The 11,738-nt window shown below is 32.1% G+C and overlaps 2 protein-coding genes across 3 annotated transcripts; both read left to right on the top strand.

Moving 5' to 3' along the window:
• The first annotated feature begins 86 nt into the window (after positions 1 to 86).
• Positions 87 to 3,020, top strand: LOC125848026 (uncharacterized). 2 transcript variants are annotated; one of them, XM_049527802.1, is made up of 2 exons: positions 87 to 729; positions 2,547 to 3,020. In XM_049527802.1, exons 1-2 carry the CDS (start codon positions 247 to 249, stop codon positions 2,715 to 2,717), a joined length of 654 nt encoding a protein of 217 aa, XP_049383759.1. In that variant the 5' UTR covers positions 87 to 246; the 3' UTR covers positions 2,718 to 3,020. The 2 variants fall into 2 exon arrangements, with proteins under 2 accessions (XP_049383759.1, XP_049383760.1); XM_049527803.1 differs by having other exon boundaries at positions 91 to 729; positions 2,550 to 3,017.
• A 3,733-nt stretch (positions 3,021 to 6,753) lies between these two features.
• Positions 6,754 to 9,061, top strand: LOC125846573 (GDSL esterase/lipase At5g45670-like). The gene is made up of 5 exons (XM_049526098.1): positions 6,754 to 7,221; positions 7,665 to 7,789; positions 7,953 to 8,198; positions 8,325 to 8,580; positions 8,705 to 9,061. Exons 1-5 carry the CDS (start codon positions 6,966 to 6,968, stop codon positions 8,926 to 8,928), a joined length of 1,107 nt encoding a protein of 368 aa, XP_049382055.1. The 5' UTR covers positions 6,754 to 6,965; the 3' UTR covers positions 8,929 to 9,061.
• Positions 9,062 to 11,738: the final 2,677 nt, after the last annotated feature.

Below are 11,738 nucleotides of genomic sequence, written 5' to 3'. Positions count from 1 at the left end.
CGCATAATTTTCCCATTTCATATACATGTAAATACGTATATTGTCAATTGTACAATTATGTAAGATGCTCTTTTCGAGGCCCTTCCAAAGTCTCCAGCCCGCTAAACCTGAGTTGGATTGGACTGGGCCGTCAACGTAAGAGCGCTAAGGAAACTCAAAAGTCTCTTCTTCATTTCCTTTTTCGGTCCGGCTAAAATCTCGACAGTTCTCAACCGTCCGGCTAGTCGGCGACCGTCGCTACCGGCAATGCGGAGAACCGGCGTGACTCCCTCAATCTTTCTTCTCTTCCTCTTCTTCCTTCTTCTCTCTAAGCCATCACCTTGTTCCTCCTTTTCTTTCCCCTTTTCCAACTACCATGCCGTTTTCTCTCTATCTCATTCGCTGTTCTCCCGCGTTGCTAATCTACGGGAAGCTCGCGGAGACTACGATGGCGCTGCCCGAGCTCGATCCATTGCTAGAAAACTGGAGAATGGTATGGGTATTGGTTTCTGGAAAGTCATGTGGAACGTGGGTTGGGACTATGCTCGAAATTATGCTTGGAGAGATGCTACGTCGTTTGAAATGTTCGGTGCTTTCTCTGATCTGAATGAAATTCTGCGAGGTCTTAGCGACTTTTCAAGTGTCAGTTCAGATACGGAAAGGGTTAAATGGATGAATCGGAATTATGAAAATTTATTCAGAGTTTCAAAATCTCTTTTTGGTAAATTCCGGAAGGTGTTTCGACAACCAGTAAGTTTCTACTTCTATATTTTTAGGTCAATTAGTAGAACAGTATTTACATATTTACAGAGCATGACATACTTTCGAGCACACACTGGTAGTACTTACATGCCATAGTTTACTAAGTTATCCCTATTTAAATGTTCTTGAGAATTCAGCACTATTAAGAAGAAGTTATAGTTGGAAAGATTACTAAGTTATCCCTGTTTAGATGTTTCTTGAAATTGAGCACTATTAAAAATAAGTTATGGTTGGAAAGATTACTATTTTTTGTCTTGAATTCTTAAAGCGAAACTTATTTTCGGACAATTTGCTTTTGCTAAAGCTACCCTTATTTTGGACTGAGCGAGTAATGAGTATAGTAGAAGCAGCTCTGTATCTAGGTTCCAATGCCACCACCTTGATGTGCTAAATGTTAGGTGAAAGCTTTGCTGGTGTCTGATCAATCTTGGGTAGAACTTATGTGTAGCTACGCATTGTGCAAATTTGATGCATCTGCTGTAAGCCTGTAACTTCAGTTTAGTGGTATCTTACTAGAGATTGAATTCCCATGCAATTGTTTAGACTATAAATTTGCAAACAAAATCCTTGAAAACGGTTATAACTTAAAATGATAATGTTCTTCTACACACTGAAGAGATAATGGAAGGGTGACCATCATGGACACCAAACTAAGGAAGTTCTGACTTCATTGTGTAGAAGTTATGTCTTATCGCATGGGCTTAGTGGTAGCATTTACAAAGTCTTTGATTACTTTAAAAATAAAAGTTGCAAATTTGAAAGAGAGATTATAGTTAATATTTTGTGACCAAACAAGCAAACGACCAATGATTCTTGTCAACGAAGCAAGAAGCATAGACTATAGACTCCCAGGATCAAGTGAGAACTTTGATAGGTATCATATCCTAGATATTGAATTGCTCATATAATTGATTGGTGTGAAGACGTACAAACCAAAACCTCAAAAAGGATTAAAATGTTAAAATGACAAAGTTGTACATATTGGGGAAACAAGAAATGGTAACCATAACCAAGGAAGTTCTCTAGGGTGTCGTAATCGTATAGGTAAAATTGTAAATTTGAAAGAGGAGAGCATTTCTAACATGTTGGGAATGTGAAATTTAAATTTGACTGTTTTGAAGATCAAAAGATCGTATTAGACAAGAAAGGAGTTGAGTGTTCAATTTTGCCCCTTCTTCATTCAGTTATTCATCAAAAAGTTTTAAGGTTATTGATTATAAGTAGACTGAAGATTGGTGCAATATATCTCTCTAGTTTGAACAAAATTTCTGATACACAACCTGCCAATTCTTGGGCCTCCATATTGGAGTTTTGGAAAATATTACAAGTAAATCAAACTTGCAATAATAGTTGGTCAAATTTTCCATTCACCTCCAACCTGAATACACTCGGGGAACATTCATCTTTAGCTATGTTGTATGCTTGAATTGATGCTCATATTGAGCTCACAGTAAAATGGAGCTAGTATGGGACATTATTAGTCTTGTCTTGAGCACACAGGAAACTCGACTAGTATGGGATACTGATGAAATTATCATAGGAGTAAATGATTTTGTGCTTTCCCTCCTAGTCACCAAAACAGAGAATCATGAATATCTTAATTGAAGGTAAAAAAAAGGAAGTAGCATGGACCAACAAATCCTGTTTTCTGTTATAATAGAGCTTCAAACAGTTTCTACAGTGGGGGATGGGTAGTTAGTGATTAGGAGCTGTACCAAAACGCGAGGATGAAGACTGAATGTATGTCGAGTCTGTTGTTGTGCATTTTGTCTAAGTTTGTTTTTATTTATTTATCTATTTTGAAGCAGGGTCCGGTAAAGGAAGTAATGGAGACACTTCAGAAGGAAGTATTAGAAGGTGATTTGCTTAAGGATTGCCTTGAATTGGGTTCTACTGATTTGAAGGGCCTGATCACGGTTTTGAAGGATATTTCTTCAAAATATACCTCTACTTTCTCTACCCGGGCAGAGCTGTGACTGAGTGAAGTTGAAACCAAGGTATTATGGTTAACTCCCTAACAAGTTTTGTTGCTCTCCGGTACAGTACTAACAGAAGTGTAAAAGCTCAATGGAGAAGAAGCTGATTTTTTTGTTTCCAGGCTTGTACTTTACGTGACTTGTTAAGAGCCAAAACTATGTGAATATATTTGCTCGTATAGAAGTAGCTGATTTTGTTCAATGATAGAAAGGCTTCTGAAAGGAACTCAAACAAAGCTGATTTAGTGTGGTGGAACTCCTCTTGTAGAAACTGCCTGACATGGGCTGTAGCTACAAAAGATATGATGCATGTTACTCTTAGCTAGCGTTTGGCCATAGATTTCTAAATATTCTTGGCAAATATTTTTTGGGTGAAATTTCACCATGTGTTTGGCCATAGTATTTGGGAAATATATTTCCCTTTTTTTAGAAAAATATAATTTATACCCCATAAGTTTTTAAAACTATCAAAATTAACCATAAGTTTGTATTACAAGTCAGTTGGATCTTCGTTGCAACATATAAAAATTTGTGTCCATGACACTACAGCAATGTGGTAGTTTGGAGTGAGTGCAACAAGCATCATTCCATACATCGTCAAGTAGACAAAACACATGACTTTGTTACCCTGAGCGAATTGTTCATCATTTTCATCAACAACAATATCATCACTTTCCTATTCACTGAATATTTCATCACTACTTTGGTGTTCACATAAAAATTATGTAATACAACGCAAACAACTACTATAAAGGGTGTTTTTGTAAAAGATAAAAGTTTGGTGTAAAATTTCAATTTTCAAAAGATCCCAACTAATGAGATTTGGCTCAAATACTAGAAAAAACTAGTATTTGGGATATTTGCCAAATAATAGCAAATTGTATGGACAAACACTATTTGCCAAATTTTTTCCCAAATATTATTTGGGAAATCTATGGCCCAACGGGCCCAGGCTGACCGATTTTCGGGTGTGCTCATATTGAAAACACCCGACTGAATATTTTGACCAGGTTTTGAAAACCCAACCCGGATGATGCCATAAAAAAATATAGAATATACAAATACGTCGATCTAAATTAAGGTGAAATTAACTTCGAGTATAAATATGTCTCTAACTACTTACGACGAGTTTGTAACAATTAAGCTAATTTAGGTGGGTACTTACTTTATTATGTACGCAAAACGTTTATTCTTGTGATCAACGGTCTAGTAATGGACAAGCCTTTTAATTAGTTCGACTTTGGAAGGTTGGTTGTACCTTGCATGTGCATTATCATAATGAGATTTTATTTTTTTTTATGTTGGATATTGAGTGTCCTAATTTTGACATTTTTCATGGTTGAAAACTTATTTATTTTAAAGACAATGCATTTATTAAGTTATTAACGCCATGAGAGATGTGTCAAGGTCATGAACAAGACTTTTTTATTAAGTAGAAAGACATCAAATCCCATTTGGATAAGAATTAGGGTGAGAATTTAGGTTATTATTACTCCAGAGAGTGATTGATTGTGCATTTTGAAAAATTCAAATATATGTGTGAACTTATATAGTGAAACATCCATTTAATTAAATTACTTTCTTCTGATCATTTTTACTCGTCCCGTTTTTTGCTTCTTGAAAGGTAAATTTTATAAACTTTGACTAGTATTTTATGTGTATTTTCATCCCATTAATATTAGAATGATTGTAACTTATACATTTTTTTTATATAGTTTTCAAACTTCTAAATATTAAATTAATCTAATTCAATTTAACTTTAAGAACTAGTCAAATTAATTCTCATGAAAATGTGACAAGTAAAAATTAATGGAGAGTGTACATACATGCCTCAAGTTTGAAGCCCCTTGCCAGCGAAAGTAAAGGGTTTATCTTCTGGGTCGAACTCGTCGCATCGGGCTTGTCTAGTGTGGATTACTTCTCCTATATGATTTGTGAACTATTGGTATAGGAGCGAGGGCTTTACCCCGTGTGCACCCAAAGAATAGCAACGATGGGTTTCTCTTGTCATACAAAAATAATAAAAATTACTCACTATCTTAAAGGAAGTCAAAAGTTAAAATACATGAAACTGAGAGCCATATTGAATGAGTTTAGCAGTCGATAAGGTCCAGAAAGATCAGAAACATTTTAGTATTGAGCTCCTTTTCACAGACTTTGAGATCAGAAATGCAATTATAATAAGCAATGTAATTATCTAATTTAACAAGTGATATATAGTTCATTGATAGAACTTGTATGTAGATTAATCCTAAAATATGTATAAGCCGACTTCCATTTTCCATCCTATGATCCTAGTCCTGAAGAACAAACACGACAGTAAACTTGGATATTGACTAATGATTCAATCCCAGAGTTTGCTATGCATATAAAATTGAAGAAAATAAATTTTAAATAAACTTAGATTGAATTGGATTTTTTATGTTCGATTTTGGAGTTCTCAGTTTGAATGGGATGTTCGAATTTGACTTTTAAGCCTTAAAGGTATGTTATAAGTCATAACAATTAACAACCTCAATTCACCTAATAGTTTGCTCTGTATAATTTTCAACCCTTAACACGGATTGAGATTACCCATCTACGTACCGTATGTGCAATTTCATTTTGGACTTCATATTACTAGGATCATAGGATACTAATCTATTGGACCTTCAAAAATTAGACTTACTAGCATTAGACATGTATGATATGTGTAGATTGAATATAATGCATAATTTTATTTTTGTATATTTGGGTGTCTGAAAATCCATAGTACTAAATTTGATATCCAATTCAAAATTCGTAATTTTTTTAAAAATAAAAATAAAAATCCAATTCATATTCAAAAACACCATTTTTATTATTTTATAAATAGTAGGAAAAACTATTACAGTTGATAAGATATGTCGGCATTTTAATTTGATTATCTTCAAAAACCATGTGACTAAATTACCTGCATTAAATTCCCTGGGTCCCTAATCTATATCTTCATAACTTCCCATAAATAAATTCCAACACCCAAATTCATTTCTCCACTCCCCTCCATTTTTGTGTGACCAAGTCGTTCTGAGCATTAACTTAAGACTTTTTCAACAAGAATTCAATGCAACATGCTTCACACACCTTTCTCTTCTACTCTAATTTGAATTTGAATATGTAGCAATCTATCTTTTACAAGAATTAATAGTTACTACTCACTTACTTTCGTTCTCTCATATAAGGCACGCAAAAAATAGACCTAAAGTCTATTTTAATAAGAGGTCTCAAATATAGTTAATTAAATTAATAACTTTTGTGTGCACGACATGATGTATATATCTATTTGTATGTGTATTTTGTGCGTCAACAAATATATAACCATCCAATTATTTTGGATTCTCTACTGATTGATGGTTTATAATAATTATTTTCTTTCTAATTTGATAAATGATCATGTCAGAGTAAATATTAAGATAAACTACGTCACATAAATTGAATCGATAGGGAGCTGAAAGAGTGCTAGCCTGGCAGCATGGGATTAATAATTGTGATACGTCCATACCCATATTTTACAATCATTGAGAATATAGTAATATAATTTGTTTAGCAGGTACGAGCTACCAATGGAATATAATTAATTCACATTTCATTTCTACCAAGATAAAAAACTGATTCTCTTTGTTGTTCAGAAACTAAAAGTAGTATTCCCATGCACATGTACATCAGTTTCAGAGAGACATTGCATGTACTCCTTCCTTTGTTTATTTTTATTCGTCCACTATTTTAAAAATAAATTTTCACTTTTATTTCTCAATATTAACATATAAAAATAATAACATATTTTTTCATATTTTACTCTTAACATTAATTATTTATCATTTCCCGAATCCTTCTTCAAGACGTATAACATGACTCCCTCTAGTCCGATCCATTTTCAAAATGTAATACTGAATATTAATTACGATAAAATACAGAATATCTATCATTATTTTTTAAAAGACATGTCGAAATTCAAAATGAACAAGTGAAAATGAACGGATAAATTATACAAATGGAATCTATCACTGCTCATTTTCTCAGCCGCGTGAAAATAAATGCATCCAACTAACTTCTCATCAATGAATTGAAGTCTTCGTCACACTACTATTGTAGTCTCTAGAATCATTAGCTTAGTAACCTCAAAGCATACTATATAATTAGACAATTCTTTGAAGCTTTTCTCCAAGCTACTCAATTTTCCACTAGTATAGTACACACTTTTTTTCTTCCCCCTTAGCTTCTTTTTGTTTGATGATAATGGGTGCTTGGGGAGTAAAGAGATGTATAGTGGTGTATGTAGTGGTACTTTTAGCATTGAATTTGGGGATAAATGTAAATGCACAACAAGTGCCTTGTTATTTTATATTTGGTGATTCATTAGTGGATAATGGGAATAACAACAATATTCAGTCTTTGGCTAGGGCTAATTACTTGCCTTATGGTATTGATTATCCTGATGGTCCAACTGGGAGGTTTTCCAATGGCAAAACTACTGTTGATGTCATTGGTAAGTATCTCACTTAAGTAGTCTTCTAATGCATATTATACTTTCTCTGTTTAACTTACGTGACACTATTTGATTTGATATAAAATTTAAGAAAGAAAAAAAGTTATTTGAAATTTGTGGTCTAAAACACGTACCTTAGACATTCGTGTAGCAAATATATCATTTTACTAAATGTAGCTTCTAATTATAGTAAATTGACATTTTTGGGGAGGACTAAAAAAGAAAAACATGACACGTGAATTGGCACAAAGGTGTGTATAACATTTTATAACTATAGTTGAGTGCCGTTGATGACAACTTAAAGGACTATCTATGTATTTCCCCAAAAAGTAAGGCATAATTCGATATATCTTTTCATTTTAAAAATAAGGAGTGACATAAAGTGATAAAAATAGTGATCAAAACTTAATATAAATATTGATTGTGTTTAAATTTATTTACAGCTGAGCTTTTGGGGTTCGATGATTATATTCCACCCTATGCATCTGCAAGGGGTGAAGACATTCTCAAAGGTGTTAATTATGCATCTGCTGCAGCTGGAATTAGAGAAGAAACTGGCCAACAATTGGTAATTACTGCATCCTCTGTTTCAATTTGTTTGTCTTTTAGTCTGTTTAAAAAAGAATGCCGTTTACTTTCCACATGACATGTCTAAATACACGGGATTAAATGATCTTTTTTGGTTATTTTCACATATTATTGCTGAATTTTTGTTTACAAAATGTTTATAGGGAGCAAGGATTACCTTTGGTGGTCAGGTAAATAATTACAGGAACACAGTGCAACAAGTGGTGCAAATACTTGGAGATGAAAATTCTGCTGCTAATTATCTGAGCAAGTGCATTTACTCAATTGGACTAGGCAGTAATGATTATCTCAATAATTATTTCATGCCCCTATATTACTCCACTAGCAGACAATTCAATCCTGAACAATATGCTGATGTTCTAATTCAACAATACACCCAACAATTAAAGGTGAGTTGAATCCGTTTGAATTAGCTGATTAAAAATAATCGATAAACATAACATGTTAAAAGAAAGCACTTACGTTTTAATATTAGAGATAAAATCGTAAAAGATCTAATTGGGCTTTTGCATCAGAGTTTGTATGACTATGGAGCAAGGAAGTTTGTGTTAATTGGAGTGGGCCAAATTGGTTGTAGCCCAAATGCTCTAGCCCAAAACAGTCCTGATGGAAGAACCTGTGCAGAAAATATAAATAATGCAAACAAGCTATTCAACAATAGGCTAAAAGGTCTCGTGGATGAATTCAATGGCAATACACCAGATGCAAAATTCATCTACATTAATGCTTATGATATCTTCCAAGATTTAATTGACAATCCCTCAGCATTTGGTAAATATTCCTTCTCACGCACATCATTTTTTTTTAAAACGGACTAAAAAATAGTACTATCACATAAATTGTAGCAGATGAAATATTGATTGGCTAACATATTTGACTTTTTAATAATTTTCAGGATTTAGAGTGACGAATGCTGGATGTTGTGGAGTAGGAAGGAATAACGGGCAAATAACATGTCTTCCACTACAAAATCCATGCCAAAATAGAGATGAATATTTATTTTGGGATGCATTTCATCCAGGTGAAGCTGCAAATATAGTTGTTGGGAGAAGGTCATACAGAGCTGAAAGTTCATCAGATGCTTATCCTTTTGATATTCAGCGTTTAGCTCAACTGTGAAGATAAGAGATGAAGCTAAATTCAGATTAATATGAAATATATATTTTTGTGGAATTTCTATTATTGTCCTATGATGTATTATGAGTTAATACTAATTAATTTTATTGTTTAAGAAATGTTATTTCTTCTCCTACATGTGAGTTCCACAATTTTGCTTGTTTATTTTTTTATTTTTTTTTCATCAATAATTGTATTTGTAAATTTCATATTACTAACATAAAAATCAAAAATTTTTGAGTCTACTAGACACAAAAGTCACACCTATTGAAAAATTCAAATTACAATGGATAAAATACTTCTTGATTTTTTTAAACATAATAAATACAAAATTAATTAAAAAGCTCCGATTTGACCCGACCCGAATCAGCCCACAATATCAAAAGAAATGGAGTCAACTCCTTCCCCCAAAATATGATCCTTCTCTCTAAAGGCTCTCCAAGCCAAACATCATCTTCAAGGGACCTAATAAATACAACTTTCAAGGGTAATAATTTCTTTAGTCTTGTTCATATTTTAATTTAATAAATATTAATTCAACTCAAAAAACTATCCAACCCAACCTAAAATAGAAATGCAGAAATTAAAATTCAAAAAGGTGAATGAATTTGAAAAGAAAAATTAAATTTTCATCTTTTTCCTTAGTTGACATCAGTCTCTAAGTTTTAAATACAAAAATCATAATATTTCATTTGTATGTTAATTATGAGCTTCAATTTAAATTACCCTCTGTATTTTGATTACCTCTTTCTTTTGGCTTATGTTCTTGTGATATCAAATAGGAATTAATTTCCAGTAGCACTAATTAAGTAACATAATAATCAATCACATATAAATGAAGCAGTGGATCCAATGTACTTTGACTAATTAATAAGAGCTAATCACTAAAATTACCATCTCATTTAGAATTTAAAAAGATTTTGAGTTACAATTAGATCTCTAACCATGCTAATGCATACATTAAAATTTCATGTATTACTAATTAATATCATAAATATTCATGATATCAGTAATACGCACCTCAATACACAATAGAGTGTATAATATGTTAAGAAATCATCACCAACTTAATTAATATCCAAGACATTTCAAAGAAGAGTCTAGAATATTCAAGAGTCATAACGAAATAAAGGAAGATCTCTAGAATGAGTATGCTAGAGAGAAAAGTCTAGAGATGTTCTAGAAAAGGTAGTTCTAGAAATAGGTAGTTTGAAGAACATTTTAGAATATAGTAGCAAAACCCTTCGCTAGATTCTTCCATCACCGCCTATAAATAGAGGTGGATCATTTGAGTTGTAAGCAACCAAGTAAGTAAGAAAGCAAGAGAGCAAACAAGTGTGTGCTCAAGTAAAGAGTGTTGCTGAAGCAAGCAACAAGTGTGATCAAGATTGTAAAATCGAAGCGGGTCCTTACTTTGATATAATAAAATTCAAGTGTTGAGAAATCGATAATGCATGTCGTCTCCAAACAAACAATATTCAACATAATATAGATTGAAAAAGTATACCAAACAAGATATTAATAATACATAAAACTAATATATACATTTTTTTAATACACTTTATCAAACGATCTTAAAGAGATTACGTTGTGGTTACTGGTCAAATCATTTACATGCCAAAAATAGAGAGGAATTAAACTTTTTCAGCATTTCCAAATATCTAACTATACATTTTTATGTTATGATTTTAGTCGCTGTGACATGACAATATTTTTTATAGCTTAAATAAAGATATGTACGTATTAGGACTAGATGTAACTCTTAATATTACTAAAAAATCATATTCAAAAAAGCAGAACAGAGTACAAAATAATTAACAGAAACACTAGTGGAAAAAGAATTCGGAGTCAAAAGGGCAACAAAATTTTTCTCAAGCAACTTGAGTATTCCATTCCAAATTTATCCGAGTCTAACATGAATGATGCATTCTCCTATTAATGAGACTCTCAAGGAACTATCATTCAGCTCATTTGATCATCTTGTGATGATGAAGTTAAGTATGCATACAAGCATAAGCACTTCCTACAGTGTTCTAGCTGTCTCATTTCACAAAACCAAAAAAAAAAAAAAATTAACGTAATTAAGAAATTTAAAATTAGGCTTTTAGTTGCATGGTCTCTTTTTATTTTCTATTTTTTATTATAATCTTTCCTACATTGTTTAGTTAACTATAAAAATCTTATCATTATTTTTATGGAAAAAAATGTGGTAGTATATTTATAGAAGATAAGCTTCGTACACTTGTGGTAGTATATTTCTAAAAAATTGTAGAGTTGAGTAAACCACATTAAGAAAAGAGTTAACCACATTAAGCAAAACCACATTAGAAGATAAGCTTCCAATTGATTTATTACTTCAAAATAAGATTATTACATTTGAAGTATAATCTTTTTTGAAGTATAATCTTTTTTTGCTTTAAGTTAACTTTTTTCTTAATGTGGTTTGCTCAACTCTACAATTTTCTAGAAATATACTATCACAAATGTATGAAGCTTATCTTCTACATATATATACTACATTTTTTTCTATAAAAATAATGATAAGATTTTTATAGTTAACTAAACAATGTAGGGAAGATTATAATAAAAAATGGAAAATGGAAAGAGACCATGCTACTAAAAGCCTAATTTCAAATTTCTTAATTACGTTAATTTTTTATTTTTTATTTTGGTTTTGTGAAATGAGACAGCTAGAACACTGTAGGAAGTGTTTAAGCTTGTATGCATACTTAACTTCATCATCACAAGATGATCAAATGAGCTGAATGATAGTTCCTTGAGAGTCTCATTAATAGGAGAATGCATCATTCATG

The sequence above is a fragment of the Solanum stenotomum genome, chromosome 12, assembly GCF_019186545.1.
Source record: "Solanum stenotomum isolate F172 chromosome 12, ASM1918654v1, whole genome shotgun sequence".
NCBI lineage: Eukaryota > Viridiplantae > Streptophyta > Magnoliopsida > Solanales > Solanaceae > Solanum > Solanum stenotomum.
Note: the sequence above shows the minus strand (reverse complement) of the source record. Positions and strands in the feature narration are given on the sequence as shown.

What these genes read in the sequence shown, in the direction of transcription:
- LOC125848026 (XM_049527802.1), top strand. Translation starts at nt 247, where the DNA reads ATGCGGAGAACCGGCGTGACTCCCTCAATCTTTCTTCTCTTCCTCTTC. An exon ending in GGAAGGTGTTTCGACAACCA is followed by an intron (nt 730 to 2,546) that starts GTAAGTTTCTAC and finishes TCTATTTTGAAG; the next exon opens with CAGGGTCCGGTAAAGGAAGT.
- LOC125846573 (XM_049526098.1), top strand. Translation starts at nt 6,966, where the DNA reads ATGATAATGGGTGCTTGGGGAGTAAAGAGATGTATAGTGGTGTATGTA. An exon ending in AACTACTGTTGATGTCATTG is followed by an intron (nt 7,222 to 7,664) that starts GTAAGTATCTCA and finishes ATTTATTTACAG; the next exon opens with CTGAGCTTTTGGGGTTCGAT. An exon ending in AATACACCCAACAATTAAAG is followed by an intron (nt 8,199 to 8,324) that starts GTGAGTTGAATC and finishes CTTTTGCATCAG; the next exon opens with AGTTTGTATGACTATGGAGC.